Here is a 24,072-nt window from a genome sequence, read left to right on the forward strand (position 1 = left end):
ACCAGGTACTTTTAAGGCCTTGTCTATACTTCATAATTGGAAGTAGGCAGCTGTCGCTGTTTAATATTTATAAGCTGGTAAAAAGAACAGTGGAAAGTACTGGTATGGCTTTGTATTATTCTAGTAGTACTGATTATGCTCGAAGAAATACAGTTCTCTATATCGACTTATTTGCAAGATTCCTAAATTTTAAGAATAGCAAGGCTATAGAAAGAAAATTTGGTTCCAGCAGAGTGAGGTCAGGTGTACCAGAGATGATATATTTCGTGACAAATTGATTGAACTATGAATTGATACTTTCTGGCCAATCCCATTTCAAACTCGACAAATTGATTTTTATGAAAAAGCCGTGAAATAAGCTAAATATTAAGCGAGGAGGAAAAAATTAACTGTAAGATAACTTAATAATATCTATAAAATAATTTTTCCATCACTTTACTAAAATAACTTTATTTCGGTGTTGTCCTATTCATCAATAAACATATTTTAATAGATCATGAGCATTTAATTCCTTCAAATATACATTTTGTAGTTGTACGTTAACATTATTGGTTTTTCATCATGTTTGAAGTCATGCTAATTTTATTCCTTTCTTAATAGCCTGTCCTCAGTTCCCCAGCCTTTTTCTTTAATATTGTTACCGTTGTTGTAGCAATAACTCAAATCAAACATATTTTTAAAAATCAACATTGCAACCTACCGGGTGTAATTGTAACTACAAACCATGTCGAATCTACATAATGACATATAGAAAATACCATCAATATACGTCCAAGCATTTAGAAAAAGCTCAATTACACGCACATGGGTAGAATAATTATATATAAACATATTAGCGATCAGTGTTACATATATATATATATATATATATATATACATATATATATATAGTTAAAATAATTATACTATAATGATTGAACAAATGGTGAAATTTATCTGCAAGAATCGTAAATTAATATTTAAAATTAATTAAGTAAATTAGTTATACCACCGCTCAAAATATTTATAAATTATACAAAGAAATAATCGATTGAAAACTACAACAATATTTTAAAATCATTGGCAGGTATAGTTTCGCTAACAGTGGAATAATAAGCTAATAAATAGTCCACCCCTCATAAGCAGACTTGCATTTCAGTATCTAGTAAGTATCTGGAATAGAAGCAACTTTTATTTGTAGTACTAAACATGTCAAACTTTGTTCTAATAAAGAGTGTTTGCGGAAGTAGTCGAACTACGCCAACGTGTTCAAAATCAACATGGGTTGTGTATGAAAACAGAAGAAATAAAAATAATTTTAGGATCATAAATTATTTGTACGCTTACAAGCGTACAAATGTTCTACTGATGCTTATTTAATTGTGATACTGTTAGAACAAAAACAACTAAAAGTTAGATTAAATTCTAAATAAAACCATCATAAATCCCTTACAAATCTATAATTTACGGCCCTAAAATTATTTTTATTTCTTCTGTTTTCGAAGACTTAATAAAAATGAAGTTCCTATGTAATTATGTTATACCTACTTTTGACCGAAACTAATAATAACGAAAAATAGTTTGATAGGAAATAGAAATTAGGAAACGGGGTATACAAAACAATATTAATACATTTTTATCTGATCTATTATAATAAAATAACGCCTCTAAATAAATGGATTTTCAAAATATTTCCTAAATGCTTCAATGACTGTTATATTAGGTGTTTGGATGTATTTTGATCACAGACATCTATTAGCCAAAAATGCCAAGTACCCATCTAGCAATTGTTAAAAAATCTAATTTATCTGTTAAATTTGATGGTTTGGATATTTCTCTAAAAAAAGATAACAGTTTTCATGGAACAAGGTGTAGTTGAAAAAACGATGATGGTTGGATCGCTGCTAAATCAATATTGTTATTTCGACACGGTCGAGAAAGGAGATATAGAACAGTTGTACAAGATAAAAAAAGTGTTGTCCCATTAGTAAAACGTAACGGAGCACATTTATGCAGTCACAATGGTACAAAATATATCCCTAAGTGACCTAAATGACCACAAACTGGGCTACTAACTGCCACCTGATCTAGCATATTTTCCAGATTCAGCACTGTCTATTTATTGGTTCCTGAAGTTCAAACCTGAATAATGGACCTGGATGGTTCGAAACTTGGGTTAGTTGAAAACGTAATCACTGAAACAAAGGCTTATTTTGAAAGCTTTGTGAAAACCTGTTATTTTTTGAGGAAAACTATTGACAAATAAAGTGTTTTTCATGTCAAAAAAATTCCTTGACTTATCAACCTCTTCTACTATTACTCTACTACGCCAATATTATAGTATCTGAGACAAGTGTAAATAGTATTATATACTATTTAATCATATAAAATGTATTGTAATAGGCTTGTAGCAGAATGTGTGGAATTAAATCCTACATTAAAGAAACAATTTGTCGCCGGTAGTTTTCTCAACTATAATTAATTGATTTCAGCGAAACTACTGTCTTGATTTTAAAATAGAAGCAAAACTTCTAGGAATAATTAAGTTTTATTGAGCTACATAGAAATATATTTAAAGCTATAAAAATGTTTTTTTATATCAGTAACGATATACGGGGAAAATTTTGTATAAACACCGAAAAAATTATTTATCATTAAATAATATTCCTAAGCCGTAACAAGCCATAACAAAGACTGCTAAATTCATTTTTAGGTAGATTTTTTTAAATGTTATATACTATATACGGTTATTCAAAAATAAATTAACATTGTTTTGTTTTCGCTGTTCAAGCTTTTACCTCATTTTGATGTTATATTAGCGCAAAATATAATTAAAATTTTCAAAAAAAAATAATAATAATAAAAAATATGCTTTTTGTATATGCTTTATTATCTACAATGCTCCTATGTTATTATTTCTATCTGCTTTTAGTACTTGCGCTTACAATAACATATTTTTAGCGTTATTATCACTTTAGAATCTCATGTTTCCCACTAGGGATTACAGCAGTATACTCAGTGTTGGACAGAGAAACCAAATCAGCCGCCTTTTTTTTAATTGCCTCTCGATACTGCTATATATTAGTCTCCTTTTACCAACTATTGGTTTATTTGGACTGGGCCTAACGTTTAATGTGGGCTCCGAACCACGGTCCTCAGCATTATGCCTACCGACTGGCGAGTGACCAACTTTAGAAATCATCCCAGAAGACATCCGCTCTTACCCAGCCTGGTTACTGGCGTGACTGGAATCATTTTCTTTGTCGGATTTTTCACTCTTGCCTAAAATATTCACACATTTTAAACAATCACAAACATAAATTACGACCATGCCCCAGCAGGATTCGAACCCACGGCTATCGCAACAGTAGGAGAACCGTCCCACCGCCTTTACCACTGCGCCACCAAGCCGGTTGTTTGGAATCTATTTCACAAATTAAAGTTTAATAGTAATCACTCATCATATCTTCGTATCAAAATCCTTGGTATTGCCTGCCGAGTTTCACTATATTTTGGAATAGCTACTTCTTAGTGGTCGGTTTTGTCGCCCAAGTTTAGTGGGAAAAATGATGTGAATGCAGAACATGTATTTTGAGAGACAACCGAGCTCCCATCTCGTGATAATATTACAAGAAATTATCGATTACGTTCTTATACTTCAGTTATTTGTGGTTACCGAGAAAGTTCGATGAAGAATGAATAGTTTTTTATTTCCAATATGGAATAGAGACACCTTAACACTATACATAGAATAATCTATGAACCAAGCCATTTATTTAGATCAAATGGTGTATCATTATTGTAGAAACACATATCACTGTCATTTTGGAAGAATGGTAAAGTCGCGTGGTTTCTATTTCTGTATATAGTAGTTTGCGTTTTTGGTCAAGAGGTTTCCATTTCTGCAATCGTGGTGCAAGCAGCCCTGCTCTATGTTTCGATAAGTTCAAATCACGAATCAAATCACTCAGTCCACTTTGTGAAATGAAATGTTTTCTTCAAGCGCGAAGTGGCTTTTATTGCTCACCGGTGATGAAGACAAAGTTCTTAGGGCATTCTTTCACTTGCACCTGGACAAATTTACAATCATTATACTGTGATTTTTTTGCATTTGTAGGGACGATATTCATCCAGCAAAACTAGCAATCATCTACATGATTTTTCTGTTATCTACATAATTTTTACATATGAAATGAAAATTATATATTTTCAGTAACACTTGTTACAGCTTTTCTCTGTACCCGTTATAAAATAATTTCGGCACTCATACCTTGTCGCTATATACTACAGCAAAACCAAGTATGTGCAAAAATATAAATGTAACCAGGTATTGCAAATACGTAACTATTGCGATACAATAAATATTTACACTCGATTCTTATTCGATACTTTGTAATATGGGCTTCCAACCACTGCCCTCATTTTTAAGGCTATGGAATGGCCAATGCCGTACATATCCCAGAAAATATCCTGTTTTAACCAACTTGGTTACTGCAAGTTACGTTCTTGCTTATGGAAACTACTAAACAATAAGAAACATACATTAAAATACCCCCGTAACCTTAGTGGGATTCGAACCCGCAGATATTGAACCAAAATTAAGACTGAATTATGACCCCGATGACTCATGACTACAGATATTTTAAAGTTATTGAGAATAAAGAACAATATTAAGATGATACAGAAAAGAAACCGTAGATATGCAATTTTCTGAAGGAGGCTCTAATAATTATTATCGAATAAATCAGGATGTGGTAAATAAGATGTACTTGTGACTAAGTAATGATTTTTTAGGTAGATGGAGCTTTTTTACATAAAAAAATTGATGAAAATGCTGAATACCATAGAATTCTGATTTCTTTTAAATGGATTACATTATTAGTTTAAAATAAAATACTACTAAAATATAATATAATACTAGATATACTAACGTTTATCTAAAATTTATATAATAAAATGTTATCACGTAAATGTATGTCATATTTTATAATAAATATATTTTTTACAATTTTTTTATAAATAAGTTACATTTTTACCTATTTTTACCTTTTGTTTTTAAAGTAACATTTGATGTGTTCGCTGCTGCAAGTAGACCGGAAGCTCTTTGAAAATTTTAGATGGGTTTTCACCCAATACGTTCTGCAAGTCGTTTCTATTTTTTTTATCTTCTAAGACGTTGTTTGTCATTGATACCGATACCACAACTTTCCGGCCATTGAAACCAAACTCAGCTATTGGGTCGAGCAGCATCACCATAAGTGTTTGATAGTTTCCGGCAAAAGATTTCTTCAAATCAAGTAAAATATAACATATAAAATCCATCGAATTTATCGGTTAGGTTAGGGTTTTTGCATTGAAACTTTTTATTTTCACCTATAGGAATTGCTAAACAAAATGCATACATGCATCTAAAAATATTAATTAAAGATTGTTCGTTAAATTTTCTGTTCGTTTTTTTTAGGAGCAAATTTATAAGAATATTATAATCTATCAAAAATTAGTAGAAACATGTGATTGGGTTCAAAAAAGCATAACCAAAAATTAATGTATTAATTAATTTAGGTTTTGTTACCCCATCAACTTATATGACACTGGATTAAAAGTGATCTGATATCATCAGGTCTCAAAAAATGCATATGATAATAGCGGCGTTGAAGAGAAACTCTTATTTTGCAAGTAGAAGTACCATATTAAATAATAAAATGCTTTTAAAAATTTAATTTGTTAAACCATGAGACTAAAACGAACTTCTACTTCAATTTTAACTTGCACCTGGAAAATTGACAATGGATCATTGTCCATACGTAGAACTGGCTTTAACACTGATGATTCTTTAGGATATTCGTACTATGATTTTTTTGCATTTATACCGACAATATTCATAAAGCAAAAGTAGGAATCATCTACAATATTGTTCTGTTCTCTACATGACATTTAAATATAAAATGAAAATTATACATTTTCACTAACACTTGTTTCACTTGTACAGCTTTTCCCTGTTATAAAACAATTTCGGTACTCATACCTTGTCAGTATTTAGTACAGCAAAACCAAAGTACTACAAATACGGATCTATTGCGATGCAAAAATTATTTACACTCAATTCTTATTCAGTACTTCTTAATGTGGGCTTCCAACCACTGCCTTCATTGTTAAGTCTATGGAATGGCTAATGTTTTATATCCTGTTTTAACCAGCTTGGTTACTACACGTTACAGTTTTACATATGGACATTACCAAATAATAACAAACATATATTTATACTTAGTGGGACTCGAATCCATAAATATTGAAGAAAAATAAGACTCATGACTTTGATGAGTCATGACTTATTCAGTCAAGGAGTCACGAGTCAAGGTTATTGAGAATAATCAGTAATATTAAGATAATAGAGTAACTATATTGCTGAAACTGAAGATGTGCATTTTTTAAAGGCGGTCTCTATTTACCATTATCGAATAAAGTTTAGATGTTTTAAACTATTTTACGCAAAAAATATATAGAAAATGGATATAGGAAGTACTGCATACCATTGAATTCTGATTTAATTTCAATTAATTACATTGTTAGTTTCAAATATAATACTATATGTTATTGTAAATTGCCTGTTACCTATAATATTGTATTACTAATGTTTATTTAAAATTTTATATAATCACCACGTAAATTGATGTCACGTTTTATAATATAGTTATATATTGTTTACATATCTTTTATAAATAAACGTCACATTTTTACCGGTTTTTATTTTTTTTTCCAGGCATGCAATGAAACTGTAAAGTTGAAAATATTCTGACTATAAATATCCGGAAACATTTGATGTTTTAACTACTACAAGCAAGCTGAAAGCTCTTTGAAAGTTTAGCTAGGTTGTCGTCCAATAGGTTTTGCAAGTCATTATTTACTAGATTTTTGATGTTCTAAGAGGTTATTTGTCATTGATATCGTCATCACCACTTTCCAGTCATTGAAACCAGAATCAGCAATTGTGATAGAGCCGAGCGGCATCACCATAAGTTTTTAAAAGTGTTTGATGGTTTTCGGTAAAATATTTCTTCAAATTAAGCAAAAAAGTAATGAATACTGAATGATTGAATATATTAAATGGAAGACAGTTATTTCGTGTATGAATATATATAAACCATCGAATTTAATGGTTAAGTTACGTTTTTTATATTGATACTTCTCATTATCACCGATAGGAATCGCTAAAAAATGCATACGAGCATCTAATAACATAACTTAAAGATTGTTCATTAGATATTCTGTTAAATAAGTGATAAGACTGATAAGTTCACATTTCAGAAACTTGAAACTAGACTAATGTAAAAGATGTATCAAAATGACTTAAAAACGCAAAGTGGCCACAAATTGGTAAGTTTAAAGAAAACTGCAGTTATTATTGAATTCGTTTATTTTTTTATAGAAATCAAACGTATAAGAGTATTATTATAATATATTAGAGCAGCTAAATGTAAAAATTAGCAGAAAATTGTGATTAAGCTAAAAAAATTAATAAATCCAAACGAAAAATTAGTGTATTAATTAATTTAGGTTTTGCTACCCTATCAACCTCTAGTGGCAAATATGTGCCATATCTAATTAACTTCTGGTTATAATCACATTTCAAAAAATGCATATGATAATAGTGGCGTTGAAGAGAACGCTACGAAAAAACTTCCGAAGTAGGAATAATATATTAAGTAATAAAATGCATTAAAAAAATTAATTTGTTAAACCATGGCACTAAAACGAACTTCTACTTCAATTTTAATAATCAGATAAATTAGTGAAGAATTAACGCGACTATATTTATCAGAATATAGCAATATTCTTCCATATTCAAATCCAAAATTGATCTGACAAATATATGTCCATCGTAAACAAACTTGTAACCGAAATTAAACGCTCATTTAAAATTTAATTCTCACAACTTGAATGGAAATTCGATTTTAAAATTTAAATAAACAGGAACACACACCCGAACTGCTTCCACTAGCCGGGAATATATATTCACCATTCAATGGCCAGCGTTGTTTTAAAGCCAAGGTCGACGATACGATAAAGGTGAAGCAGTTATAGGATATTGTTTTTTATATCACTGAAAATATAATGAGGGATATTAGAAGGAAAGCGTGAATATATCGTGATGATTGTTCATATAATGTTTTTTGTTGTTTTCAGATGGTTACCCAGAGCAGCTATACGAACCGTCGAAGGAGATCCATCAGATTGTATACTGGTGGTTGGAGTGTCAAGGCCGAAGATGGCCTTGGCGATACTAACCGTTATACTGCTCTCGCTTTTTCTGACGTTTCACCTTATCTACGACAGCGCCCTTAGTACTTTGCAAAAATCCAATCACGTTGAGATCGGTCGGCCGCCTTTGTCTCTCCTGACGAGGAAGCTGTATCCTACAGCAGTCAGAAGGTTACCTCAGGTGAGTTTATTTCTAAACGCCTAGTGATTTAAAGTAATATCAATTAGTTTATCAATACATGTTAAACACAACGTGCGACAAAAGTCCCGCTACCATTTTGATTGTCTATAACTTTGCTCAAAAAAGAGATAGGTAAGTTTGGTTTTCTTAGAAAGTTTACTTGGTCTTTACATTTCTTTTTCGTTATGATTGAAAAATTATATCAGCTAAATGGTGACCGATATGAAATTTTCGACTATTTTAAGGCATTTTTTAAGACATCCTGCAACATCTTATGCTGTATTTCTTCAAATTCGTGATGAGTACTATCTTTAAGATGATGAATCGTTCGGTTTTATTAATTAAAGCTTTTAATTTTAAAAAACCCCATAAGAAAAAGCCTGGTGCTGTTAAATCCGGAGATTCAATTGATTCAATTACTCACATTTCGAGCCACTAGTCATGTCGATAACTGAGCTGTTAATTTCCACCAAATTAATCTAACGCTAGTTCACAATTAAACCAATCTTCTTTTTTTCTTCTAACCATTCTCCTTATTATATTAAGGTCAGTAATAAGTAAAGTCAGTTATAGTAAGGTCATTTGGATACTTCATATTAGCGTAGGAAACTATCGACTGAAAACAGTCGAACATTCGATAGTCGCAAAAGAGTCGAAACAGTCGATAGTCAAAAAACTAGTGACTATTTGACTATTTTCAGTCAGATGCACAGTTAGACTGTTTTTTTTTTAACTCAACTGATAATTGCTTGGGGCAGTTAACTTTATATGTGGTTATATTTTCCAACGGTAGTATAAGCGAGCGAGAGTACAACTTATAGAGTAGATGTACAACTTCCTTCTCGAACTAACTTTAAAAAAGCGAAAAAGAAATTACTGAATACTGTTATAATAATAATAATACATAACATGCAATTTATAATTTAATTCTAAACGAAATAGTATTACTTTTATATTTGAATGTTCTGTAGATCTGTAAAACGAAGTGGAATTTTTCTATGAAATGTTATACGGTGTAATTGCTATTTCTATACAATATACTATAATAAAACTAGACAATACAATAAAAGTTAAACAAACTAAAGATGTGTAATAACCGTAAATACTATATACAAATTTAACATATACCTAATCATATAAAAAAAAATAATTCATGACAAAATTAAAAATGATCTGAATGAAATGATATAAATGCTTTATTTTTTATTGAACGGAATTGTCTTTAACAATAATCGAGAGGGTAATCCAAATATTACCAATTATTGTCATCAACAACAATCAAAACATTGTATTATTTATCATTCCCAATTTTAATCTTTTTACCCTATTACACTAACAATCTTGAAAAATATCGTACCAAAATTCTATAATATTAATAAACTATATATTGTTGTTTACAAGCAAACTACCAAAATTACATATACATATAAATCTATCTAAGCATAAATTGGATACAAAATTGTCAAAGTCGCGGATAGGGCGACAAAGCCAGAACGTTAAAAATCAGTCGAATAAAATAAGTAGAACCAAAAATACTAACTAAAAGTACGAGTAAGTAAAATACTAACGTACAGTCGATAGTAAATAGTAACAAAATCAGTACTATTAAAAAGTAGTAATATCAGTCGAACCAAAAATAGCGACTGAAAGAGTCACTAAACAGTCGATACTCAATTTCAGTCGATAGTTCCCAACACTAGTTTATATCAAAAACTTATAGTTAGTTTTTTTTTGCAGCTTTACATATCTGGGACATTCTGAAATAACGAAGGTCTCAAAGTTATATAATTGTTAAAATGTTACGATATATTATTCAGATCGTCAAATGGAGCTAAATAATAAAAAATATTTTGGTCACGTATTATTTTTTTATCAATAGACCACAATTTGAAGCTTGTTTAATATTAATTTCTATATGCATTATTGATAAATCGACGTATTCCGAATTTATGAATTTATGTATACACATTATAAGGTTAAACGACAACTTTAAATCGTATAAATGAATACAATTGAAATAAATTGCAATCTAATTAATCATTATAAATCAATTGTTATTCATTTCGAATTTAAAAAACTGAAAATTAATAGTAATGCTCATCATTCATTACGTACTTTTTGATATTAACAAAATATTTCTTCTAAACTTGGTCGTAGTACGAAATACGTCTTCATCAACACAGAAATGATGAACTACGGTGGAAAAATGTGCAGCGCCAAAGAAACGCCATAAAATTTACATTTCAAGCCGCGTTTAATTTCCTGTTAGCCTTTACTGTAATAGTTTCGGTTTAGAAGTGTAGCAATTAAGTCTTTGCGGAAAGTTTGGCCTTTGTATATTTAGGAATCCTGAGTACTGAAATCAAAGTTTTACATTAAATTTTAAGATACAACTTGCGGGAGCAATTAGTAATTAAAATAGGCGAAACTCTGTATCAGTTAGTTTTACACTTTGTGTAAACGAATATTTTCAATATTGCTGTGAATATCTGGAATCCAATTTCAATATTTTCTATTAATAAATACTACCAGCTATCCAGCTATACCTGCAATCTTACCAATAAATGCGAATATAATAATGTCTGTCTCTATCTAGAATTATTAAATACTAAAAACTTGTTGAATTGCGAAAGACATATCAGAATTATAAAATCTTTAGTTTGGTTAGAAGAATAAACAAAAATTAGTTAAAAATATACCCTTTAGACTTCGCGATTAGGCATCATCGCTAATTAAAAAAAAAAAGATTTTCTTTATAGTTATGGGAAGAACTTTATTTTTGAACTTAATTTTATACCATTAATATTTACCATAAATTTTAACAAATCATTAGTTATGGGATGAAGACCCAACACATACCCAAAAACAGATGGAGGAAAAGTTTAATGTGGGCTGAGTTGCAATTTGTGGACGATTTCAAACTATGGGAAAAACTCAAAACTTCTGAGAATATGTGCACATCAATTGAATGTACGGAAATTAGAAAATCAAAGAACAGTTAGTGGATTTCTGCTACAAAGGTATGAAAGCAAGTAGTTTCTGAATAGAATAGTAACGAGCTATGAAAAATTAATTTAGTTTGAAAATCCCAAGCGAGAAATATCATGGTTATCACCCAGTGAAGCTGGGGCATCGACTATAAGGTCAAATCGCCTTGGTCACAAATCCATGTTCTGTGTATGCTGTATTCAGGTAGAATTTGAACTGTGGATTGATAGAAAAACGACTACAAAACGCTCAAAGACATATTAAGGTAATATTGCAGTATGACAACGTGCCATCTTATACAGCATAATCAAGGAAGTGTTGAAATAATTTCGATGAGAAGTCTTGTTGCACCCGCCGTACTTTCCAGGCCTAACTCCACCCGATACATAGTAGCACTTCGCCGGTTTCGAAGATGTTAAACATTGGCTATAGTAATGTATTAACACGAGGGAAATATTATTTTTCTGGAATGGCATCCACAAGCTAATTGAGAGTTATACAGATTGTATAGAATGAAATGTATAACATGTATAACATAACATAATATTTAGCAAAATATTATGTTATACGAATACGAAATATTAATATATATATATATATATATATATATATATATATATATATATATATATATATGTATATATATATATATATATATATATATATATATATATATATATATATATATATATATATATATATATATATATATATATAAAACCTGATTTCCAAATATATTCACTTTAGAATATATCTGAATATATTTCGAAATCACATTTTTTCTTATAATTATAATATATAGTTCTTAATGACGACATATCAAGGAATTTTGATTTATTTGAAAATAATAAGACATAATGATTAGTAATTTTCTATAAAATTGAGCTCACCCTAATGCTTTTCTAATATTAGAACTAAAAATCATTGCTATATTTTTTGGCTGACTAAGAAAAGGCGATAGGTCGATTCTTCCTCTGCTGTGATAGACATGGATTCGAATACCGCGAAACATGATTGTAACTTTATGATTGCAATTACTTCATTACGATATTAATCCATCCAATCATACCAGTAGTCAGACTCGGTAGGATCAGATGCTTTTTGAGATGCTCTTTCAGTTCAGCGCTCGACAATTGGTAAGCTTAATGCTGAGGAACGTGGTTCGGAGCTGACATTAAATTGTAGGACCAGTCACTAAAAATTACCCAAATATACACATATTTATTCTTCAAAATGTATTTGATTTTATCCAATTTATTAGTGAACTCCGAAATCATGTAGGCTAGCATGATAGGCTAGCATGATAACCATTTAAATGATCACTAAATACATACAGACACTGTCAAAAACAACTTATTAATCCACTGGTCATTTATATGGAAATAGTAATTTTTCATTGAATAACTTTAATTTACGAAAGTCACAAATCCAAACAGCTCTTTATTTTATATCAGGTTCAACCAATAGGTCCATTATAATAATTCATTGTTAACAGCATATGAATTAGTTAGGATTAAATATGCAATGATAGCAGAAAAGGGTAAGGCGTACTATGTATTCATATTCTTTATTCACCCGGTCTATATAATCTTCTTTCAGATCTGTTGAAATAACAATTTGAAATAATTCTCTCTCAAAGAGCTACATATATCTGAGTTTTCTGAATAATTCCTATTAAGTCATAACTATATCGAGAATACAGTATAGAAAAAAGGACTTACTTTTATTACTTCGCATGTGGAAGGTTTCTGTGTCGAAGATCTAATATTATATCGTTCCTCACCTTTTGGAAACTTTGCTCACAGTGTCCATACTAATATTAAGTGTAACTAAAAGTATTTTCGATCTCTTTGATGCTTTGTATCTCTCTTTAACTAGCTTAAAATTATAAGGAAAAATACGGCATAATTTTAAAACAAATTTTTAAACTGCGATTGGCAATAAAAATCGACGTAGTTTTGATGTCAATTAACTGTTATTTTGGACTGACTATATATAGCTGTACTTAGTTATATTTTATACAGTTTTGTATATTGAACATATTTCGACAAAAAAAGAGTATACCGCTTTTAAATCTAGTTCGACAACTAGCCTACAATACTCTACTTCCACAGATATACTTATATATCGAAGTATGAGAGTAGTTCTGAAAGAAAATATGACAATCATAGTCCGGAATGGTGACAGCTCTGAAGTCAGAGACATTTGTATGTTCCCTGCCTCCAAAGGACGAAAATGTTTCATCACAAAGATATCAGAAACAATTGATATACCTTCTATCAAACAGGAGTCAGTACGTTTCACATCTGAGCCGCTTTGGACTATGTATGTATGTATTGGATTGGCCATTAGCGGCTTACAATAAGGGAAATTTTAGTTTGTTAGTATTTCCGAGATTATATTTCTCCTAATCTTGTCAGAGTACTAGAATTGTGAGGTCGTTTGTACGGATGGTTCTAAATCTTTTATATGAGTAGGTGTTGGAATACACCATATGCCTTAAAATAGATTATTCAGTCTGCTTTCTATTTAAACTATACTTATAACTGAAATATTCCCAATAAAAGAAGCCCTAAACCTCATATCATTTAATAGCCATGCTAAAGCATGTTGTAGGAATGTTCGTATTGTCGATTGTTTATTGAATCATTCACTATTATCTTTGTGGAAAGAATTCGCACGGGAATAGAAAATACCGGTTGAATGAAAACTTGTTTATTTCGATCTTAAATACTACTTGTGGTCGACGGGATGATGACAAATTTTTAAACTGCATTTGGCAATAAAAATCGACGTAGTTTTGATGTCAATTTACTGTTATTTTGGACTGACTGTATATAGCTGTACTTAGTTATATTTTATACAATTTTGTATATTAAACAACTTTCGACAAAAAAAGAGTATACCGCTTTGTTCGTATACCTTCGGAAAAATCGAAGCGAATTTATATATGCCCGAGCTGGATGCCAAATAAACCAATTACAAATTTTATCCGGATATGAAAATATGTTTATAAAAATACGATTATTATTCAATTCTCCCTTGGAAATATTTTCTGTGTTTGTTAGCGGAATTGCGAGCTACAACACGCAAAAAGTACCCTTTAAAACACGGGGAGGTTTTAGCATAATTTTGAAATGCAAATTGTTCTATTTTGTAAATTCCACGATCGATATGAGATGCTCAACAATACGAAAATGGTTATATATTATTTTGTGTGTTAGGCTCTGCTAAGCGGAATGATAGAATATGGCATGTGTATAGTATTTGGCTTCATAAATCATCAGTAATTTTCCAGAGTTATTATTTTAATATAAACCTAAATGTTACACTTCTCACGAATGTTTCTTTAAAAACCTACTGGTTTCTTGTTTTTAAATAGCTAATGTCCTTTTGTATGCTAAATACGTAGTTTAACAAATCATTCAACCTACCATAAGGTCAAATTTAGTATATAAACCGTCGTTATTTTTTGAAATTTGAAGTTTTTTACATGAAAGATATTGCATATTCATTCGAGAAAATCCTCCAATTTGTTTACGAGCAATGGAGAAAATCCTAAACATAGGAAGATGAATAAAATCTCTCAAATACTTCAACGTTTAAGACAATGAATGTTCTGGTAGGCCGAAAACGTTTAAAAATGTGGAATTTCAGGTGTTATGGGATGAAGACCCAACACACATCCGAAAACAGGTAGAGGAAAAGTTTAATGTGACTGAGTCGCAATTTGTGGACGATTCAAACTATGGGTCAATTGACAAATCCCCGACCTGACACATAGATGGCGCTACTTGAATTTATTTTTGTGTTTTTAGTTTTGTTTTTAGTTAGCCATAACCCTCAAAATATACTCCTATATATTTGACAGCTGTCGCATCATTAGCTTATGAATTATAGCATTTTGAGTGAATCAACTTTTGTTATTGTGAAAAACATGGATGAAAAGGAATTTCGTGTGATGATAAACTATTGATTTTTGAAGGGCAAAAATACAGTTGAAGCAAAAATTTGGCTTGATGCCGAGTTTCCGGACACTGCCCCAGGAAAATCAATCATCAAGGATTGGTATGCTAAGTTTAGATGTGATGAAATGAGCACCGAAGTCGGTGAACGCCCAAAAGAGGCTGTTACCGATGAAAATATTTAAAAAATCCACAAAATGATTTTGACTGATCGTAAATTGAAACTGAATGAAATAGTAGACACTCTAAAGATATCAACTGAATGTGAACATCATATCATTCACAAATATTTGGGTATGAGAAAGCTCTGAGCAAAGTGAGTGCCGGGCAAGCTTACGTTTGACCAATAACTACGACGAGTTGATGATTCGGAGCAGTGTTTGAAGATTATCAAGCGTAATGAACCCCAGTTTTTGCAACGATATGTGACAATGGATGAAATATGGCTCCATAATTTCACTCCAAAGTCCAATCGACAGTCATCCGAGTGGACTGCACGCCCTGATGAACCCGCTTGAAAGCGTGGGAAAACGCAACAGTCGTGTGATAAGGTTTTGGTGCCTGTATTTTCGGATGTGCATGGAATAATTTTCATTGGCTACCTTGGTAAAGAAAGGACCACTAACAGCGACTATTGCATAGCATTATTGGACCGTTTGAAGGACGAAATCGCCAAGAAACGGCCGCATTTGGAGAAAAAGAAAGTGCTGCTTCACCAAGACAATGCACCGTGTCAAAAATCCATGAATTGGTGTTCGTGTTGCTTCCTCATCCACCGCATTTTCCAGACCTGGCTCCCAGTGACTATTTCCTGTTCTCAGATCTCAAAGGTATGCTCGCTGGGAAGAAATTTTCATCGAATGAAGAGGTGATCGCCTAAACTGAGGCCTATTTTGAAGCAAAGGACAAATCGCACTACAAAAATGGTCTCAAAAAGTTGGAGGGTCGCTATAATCAGTGTATTAAACTCCAAGGGAATTATGTTAAATAAAAAACTAATTGTGGTAAAAAATGTGTTTTACTACGCTAGGTCGGGGACTTTTCAATTGAACTGTTAGGCAGTTTAGCAATACATTCAACTTACCACAAGGTCAAATTGGGTATATAAACTGCCGTTATTTTTCGAAATATGAAGTTATTACACGAAAACTATTACATATTTATTCGGGAAAATCTTTCAAATTAATTTCGAGCAATGGAGAAAATCGTAAGCATGGAAAGATGGGTGTCACATTAATTGAATGATAGGCAATTGAAAAGTCGTAAAATAGTCTATGAAATGTTACTTTTAAGGTATGAAAGAGGGTCATTTCTGCATCGAATAACGACGGGTGATGAAAGATGGAATTATTTTGCAATATTTGGTTGCAAAACAATGTTAATAATGATCAATTTGGACCATGTGTTGATCGAAAAACGTCCAGAATGGTACCGAAGATACGACAAAGTTATTTTACAACACGATAAACGGGCCTTCTCATGTAGTATTGGATGGGTCATACTATCACATACTATAACACCTGCAGTACTCTCCGGGCTTTGCTCCGTCTAACTATCAACTTTTCGCTTCAATTGAATAGACGCTTGCTGAGTAGCATTTCGCCAATTTCGAAGAAGTTAGAAATTACTCACTAGATGGTTTTGCTCAAAGGACAAACAGTTTTTTTTAAATGACCTCCATAAATTGCCTCAAAGATGGACAATATATATAGAATGAAATGACCAATACTTTCAATAAATAAATTTTTCCATTTTCTTGAAAAGTACGTAGTTTTTTTTCCAAAAATGTGGTAATAACTTTAGGGTAAATGATGTGGCTCGGTGAATGGAGGTAAAACGAAATGAAACAGTGGTATTTACATTATGTGACCGTTATTTATTGGCAATATAAAAAATGAGAAAAATACAAAGATAAAAAGGATGGCAGCGCAGTTACCTGAAGACGAGGCTTGGGCAGTCGATGGTGGCACGTCCAAACCAAACGAGGGTTGAGCACTGAATGACCGAAATACCCTTCAATAACATCCCAGATAAAAGTCTCGGGGTTGCCGCCAGCTTGTCGGGTTCTTGTTGGCGCTGCGGGCACCCCGCCCGTGTTCAACATCTGGGATTATATTTCTCGGTATTTTGTAGACCCCTATTCCACGATGTAAAATTCGACATGCATCAAGGTCGCTATATAACTTTCCAATACACCTGGTATGTAACTTGTTTTTACGAATAAACAACAATACATAAGTAAGTGATATTATGTAAGAATTTAAAAAAATCTAAAGTTAGAAGAATATAGAAAAATATAGTAAAATATTGCAAGAGCAGCAAAAAATTGAATACAAAACCACTCGTGGTGTTCGGCATATGGCATACATTCAAATAATTTATCCCTTTCCGAAATTAAAAAGCAATAATTGATTTTCTATTTCAATATCGAATTAAATTATCTCAAAGAAAACATATACACCGGAACGGAATATCAAATAAACTCAATTTCAATTTTCATTAGAATATCAAAATATGGTAACAAAAACACGATTGTTATTCCGCTCCTCTTCCGAACTTTTATTATTCCTGCATTCGTTAGAATCCGGTCTTTATTCAAGAGAAAATTTATCTGAAAGCGGATATGCGTAAGTTTTTTAAAATATATGTTTCTTTAAACAAATATATATGTTTACGTTTGCATTTAATATTACATGACCACAATGGTTTAAATAAGGCCTTCACTTAATAAAAATATTACTTTATTGGTTCGACATGGAACATAGAATGCACGATTTATATCATTTTTGAAACCATAAGAACACATGGCTGCTCTTTACTTCCAACTATATAACGTAAATTGATATCTTGTCCGTGAGAACTAGTTGCTTGATATCAAAATACTATTATGCCAAAAGATAAATGTAACAAAGTAATATACCTAAAATTTTTTGATTATTTATTATAGCAATATAGTAAAGACCAATAAGTTATTTGTTTTATATTAATTTACTACGGTTTTAAAATTATAATCACTACAAAACGCTGCCTTGAGGAAGCTTTTAAATCTAGTTCGATAACTAGCCTACAATACCCTACTTCCACAGATATACTTATATATCGAAGTATGAGAGTGGTTCTGAAAGAAAATATAACAATTATAGTCCGGAATGGTGACAACTCTGAAATCAGAGACATTTGTATGTTCCCTGCCTCCCTGCCTCCAAATGACGAAAATGTTTCATCACAGAGATATCAGAAACAATTGATATACCTTCTATCAAACAGGAGTCAGTACGTTTCACATCTGAGCCGCCTTGGACTATGTATGTATGTATTGGATTGGCCATTAGCGGCTTACAATAAGGAAAATTTTAGTTTGTTAGTATTTCAGAGATTATATTTCTCCTAATCTTGTCAGAGTACTAGAATTGTGAGGTCGTTTGTACGGATGGTTCTAAATCTTTTATATGAGTAGGTGTTTGAATACACCATATGTCTTAAAATAGATTATCCAGTCTGCCTTCTATTTATACTATACTTATAACTGAAATTTTCCCAATAAAAGAAGCCCTAAACCTCATACCACTTCATAGCCATACTAAAACATGTTGTAGGAATGTTCGTATTGTCGCTCCGAAGGTGCGGCTGTCGATTGTTTATCGAATCATTTACTACTATCTTTGTGGAAAGAATTCGCACGGGAATAGAAAATACCGGTTGAATGAAAACTTGTTTATTTCGATCTTAAATACTACTTATGGTCGACGGGATGATGGACGGGATAATAAGTGAGATACCGGATACTGTTATAAGGGGTAGAGAAAAGAGACAGAGACGTCGTCGTGGTGGTCTTTTATATCTAGAAACTATATGATACCAATACACCAGCATTACCAACCTTTGAAGTTAATGTATATGTAATAGTGGTGGTATAAAGGGATGTAGCGGTTGCTACATTATAAATTTATATGCTCTGACTCACGAAACTAGCTTCAAGCTATCGATAATGTATTGTTTCCACATCTCACGTGATGCAGATCGTAGAATTGTACGGCCTGGTTATAACACGACGAAAAAATCATAATCGTCTAGATCCCCAGCAACAAGCAGACTACTAGCAATTAATTGGCTAATAACCTCACCAAATATAGTATAGCGAGTAGTCAATAATTTGTAAAGAATTTATATTATAAGGATCTTAGGATATAGATAAGTTGAGCGGCACTTTCTTGTAAAATTAAACAGGCTATTGATTTTTCGTTGTATTTTTCATGTGTTTCATTCTTAATGAATCGACCTAAGAGACCTCTGGGTCTGAAGTGTAAGACACTAATGTCAATCTCTCATATTTTGGTGAAATACCGAAGTGTATTAACTATCAGAAGAATTCATGACATACCTGATTGATTGAACGATGCCTTTTTACTCAAAACCTGCCCAAATAGTTTGATTTCCTCAAATAAATCGTTCTAATTATAAATAGCGTCAATAGTCGATATAATACCAATAACAGTCGTTAACAAATAACAGTCGATAGTCGTAAAATAGTCGAAAATAGTACTTATTATTTTCAGCCAAATGCAGCGTTCGACTGTTTTTCTTGAAATTCGTAATGTCAGACGAAGATTTACGAACCCTTTCCTGTAAAAATTGTGACAGAGGAAAGGACGAAGATAATTGCTTGGACCAGTTAATTGGAGGATGTATATATTCCTTCATGTACTAACTTTAAAAAAGAAAAGGAAAAAAATAATTACTGAATACTATCAACATGCAATTAATAATTACATTTTAAACGAAGTAGAATTACTTTCATATTTGAATGTTCTGTGGATCTGTAAAAAGCAATGGAATTTTCCTATGGAATGGAGTAATACCCCACAAATGTTTTATCGTATTTTAATATGTTAATTACTATTTTAAACTAAAGATGTACAATAACCATATATACTAAATAAAAATGAAACATATACCTAATCATAAAAAACTGATCCATGGCGTAATTTAAAATGATCACACAATAACTGCTAGAGCTTTTTAAATAAAATAATTGCTTCATTTATTATTGAACGGAAAATAGAGAAAGTAAGCGAAATAATACCTATTATTACCATAAAAACAGTTAAAAGTATTTCACTAATTATTATTCACAAATGTAATCTTTTGATTGAACAATATCGTTTTAAAATTCTGCTATATTAATATACAATATAATACAATATATTGTTATTTACAAGCAATCTATATATATATATATATATATATAAAACTATATATATATATATATATATATATATATATATATATATATATATATATATATATATATATATAAATCAGTTGAATGAAGCAAGTAGAACCAAAAACAGTAACTAAAAGTACACGACTAAAACAGTCAATAGTAAAGAGTAACAAAATCCGTCCGACCAAAATTAGCGAACGAAACAGTTGATAGTAAAAAATAGTCATTTACTAAAGAATCGATAGTTCGATCCTTCCTTCCTTCTAGATACATTCCTTTATTCTTTTCACACTAATTACTAATTAATTATAATACAATAAAAGTTGCTATAGAACATTTTTCCAAATAAAGGCAATCTTAATATATTTCATGGAAAACGGGCTTACTCACTAAAAAACCACCACCATAATTCACTAAATCAAATACACAAGTACCCAAAAACCCAATGATGTTAATATATTGTTTTTTTTAGTATATATACCCTTCAAGTATTTTCTTTTATTTCTTCTTAAATCTGCTTTTCTCTTCTATGATATTTTGGCAGATTACTATTCCTTATCAGCCAATCATACAGCTGTAGTAAGTACAATACTTTATAAGTAGCTACCTTTTCAGGATTAATTATTAATGAGACTTATAACATTCTTAATTAAAATAAATACATATATAGACAGCCTGAAATTAATTTTTTCCCCGTAACTATTCTTGTCTTATCGTACCCTACTTAAAATTCATTCACAAGATAATAATCATATCGACAGTTTTATGGAAAATACTACCTTGACCTTTACTCCTTATAGAGTGGTATATAAGCTTCTTGAATTCTCGAAACTTCTTAACTTCTTGTTTTCTGAAAAATTCTTTAAGCAATAATTGTTTTTCCTTCGTCGTCATATGGTTTCCAACTTACAAAGCCTTCCAAATTCTTAAAATATAGATTAGATCGTTAAAATATCTATGTTATGGATTCTACAAAGATGCTGGCGAAATTCAGTATGTATGGATACTAAAATCATTAAATTGAAGACACATAGAAGGTTGTTATCGGCTTTAGTTGTAAGAAGGTCATGGTGAAATATGTTTTTTGCTCTTGCTACTCAGTATGTCTTATTACAAACATATTAATTTATTTTCACTGCTAAGTTTAAGTCATTTAATTAATTTATCCTATTTGTAACTGAAACTAAACCTACCTTTGACTCCCCATATTTGTAATCCTGTTAAAATGCTGAAATGTTAAATTAAAAGGCCTTCTTTTTATGTAAAAAGGAATGTGAAAAATAATGCTTTAATAGTTAAACAAATAAATGCTCAACATTCAATCAGAGCAATACCGTTCATCGCCATTTCTTTTGGGAAATGCATAGCTTGTAGTACCCTGCAGTGTTGCCAACTATAAAGGCAAAAATTATATAGTGTACTAAATACTAAAAAACGTATCTACTCTATTATTATTTTTGGTTTCAAAACAAAATATAAAATTCAATTTCGAAAAATCTTGTTTAATAAATTATTTATTCTAAAATAAATTATATCTATAAAGCAACTAGCAACTTCGACTTTTAGCAGTTCGACTTTAGCAGCGACGAGAATATTGTGCCGACCAATATACGAATAGTTACGAAAGTAGCCGAATGTCTGGGCCACGATGACTTTTAATGTATCCTAATATCCTTAACGGTTTAGTTGTTTTGGCGTCTTACGATACTATTATTTAATAAAGAAAATTAGCAGCATATAATACGAACAAAAGCTATGAATTATTTGTAAAATGTTATAATTTTCTAATACTAATTTCGTAATTTGCTACGGAACACAGATCTATTGATCCTAAATAATGTGAACTCTTTAACATTCTATAGATTGTATGCTTATCTTTTGTGAGTTTGCATTTTTATGGGCTTTGATAATTATTCTATCTTGATAGTTATTAGAATTTGGTCGTTCAATCTCCAAAATCCTTTTCCATTCTTTCAAATCAATCAAATCATCTAATGAATCTAATAGTTTCTTAATTGTTACCCTAGAATTCTCCTTTAGAACTCTTGAGGTAGCATTAACGTATATTAGCCCACATTATATTCTGTCCTCATCTTATAACTAATATCTGTAAAAATAATATACTCATAAGGTTATTATTTACAAATACGGCAGTAATAGTACAAACATACAAATACTTTTAAAATTCAACTTCATCAGTTCTTGTGAATTTTCGTCAGCTACATAAATTTAATTTTGTATTTTTCTCATTTCTTCTTTCATGTGCGCTGTTAGTTCCAGTTTTTTTATCTTTCCTTTCCTTTGAATGTTCTTTTTATAATATATCATGAACATAAAAGCCTTTGTGAGCTGGTTCTCATAATTTTGATCTAACTTGCACAGGAGCAGTTCTGGTCAATCCGCGTACTCGCCAATGTCATTTTACCGTCGTCTCATACCCGAAATCAACGTCTCAGGTTTGCCAAATTTTCGTTGCACTGAAAGAATTATTTTAAAATGTTGGTTATCACTACATAGTATAAAACAAAGTCGCCTTTTCTGTCCCTATATCCCTATGTGCGCTTAAATCTTTAAAACTACGCAACGGATTTTGATGCGGTTTTTTTCAATATATAGAGTGATTCAAGAGAAAGGTTTTTATGTATAATACATGCATAATATACTAAGGCAACATTGCTAATTTTAGAGGTTTCTAACGTGATGTCGTAAATTAACCTATTATTTTAGGCTTATTTAGCAATTAGCAAAAACGCTGCCTAACCCTACGAGTTAGATCAAATTAATGTACAACAGTATTGTACACCATAAAAAGGTCTACAAAAAAGTCCGCGATGGTATATGTTTATCTTTTAGGGATAACCCACATTAACCATTTTTATTGTTTACTTTTTACGTGAGAAAATGGCCTATTTACGAAGCTATTTTAAGCAATACGGCATTAATCCTTATCGAATTAAGTACCTTAAATACAGTGTGCAATTAATATAGATCAATATGGTTCCTTACAGCATGTAAATTAAACAAATATTTTCGGAGATATTACAAATTTAAAATTTGCGTTTAAAAATGTGTAATGTAATAAAAATTGTATGAATTTAGATATTCCAAAGATAGCAGGAAATCTTCATAGTAAGTATAGGGGAAGAGGAATTGTTTTACTCCAAATTTAATGCGTGCAGGCCAAGGGCAGTAATGAATGAACCAAAAATACTGGATCGATTTTAATCATGTTTTCATTGAGTGACATAGGCATATATATTTTATGCCCGTGCAAAGTCGGAGCGGGCCGCTATGTTTTTATATACAACGTTCATATTTTTTCTGTAGTGTATTTAATTTAGTATCAGCATTGCACCCGTGCGAAGCCTTGGTGGGTCGCTAGTATTCTAATAAAACATTATAAAAATTAAATGTACAATTATAAAGGTTTTGTTGACAGTTCGTTGCGAACTTATTGGATAACCTCGTAATAAGTA

General features: G+C 31.1%; 1 protein-coding gene across 1 annotated transcript in view; it reads left to right on the plus strand.

Annotated features, from left to right (window-relative positions):
- Positions 1-24,072, plus strand: part of Hs3st-A (Heparan sulfate 3-O sulfotransferase-A) — a 480,225-nt gene that overhangs the window by 447,026 nt on the left and 9,127 nt on the right. Inside the window, exon 7 of the mRNA XM_076393903.1 lies at positions 8,164-8,419. Coding sequence (XP_076250018.1) covers positions 8,164-8,419 — 256 coding nt within the window. The remainder of the gene's footprint in view (positions 1-8,163; positions 8,420-24,072) is intronic.

This window comes from Rhynchophorus ferrugineus, unplaced genomic scaffold (assembly GCF_030347505.1).
Source record: "Rhynchophorus ferrugineus isolate W39M unplaced genomic scaffold, kcgeb_rfMv2 rfM2, whole genome shotgun sequence".
NCBI classification, from domain to species: domain Eukaryota; kingdom Metazoa; phylum Arthropoda; class Insecta; order Coleoptera; family Curculionidae; genus Rhynchophorus; species Rhynchophorus ferrugineus.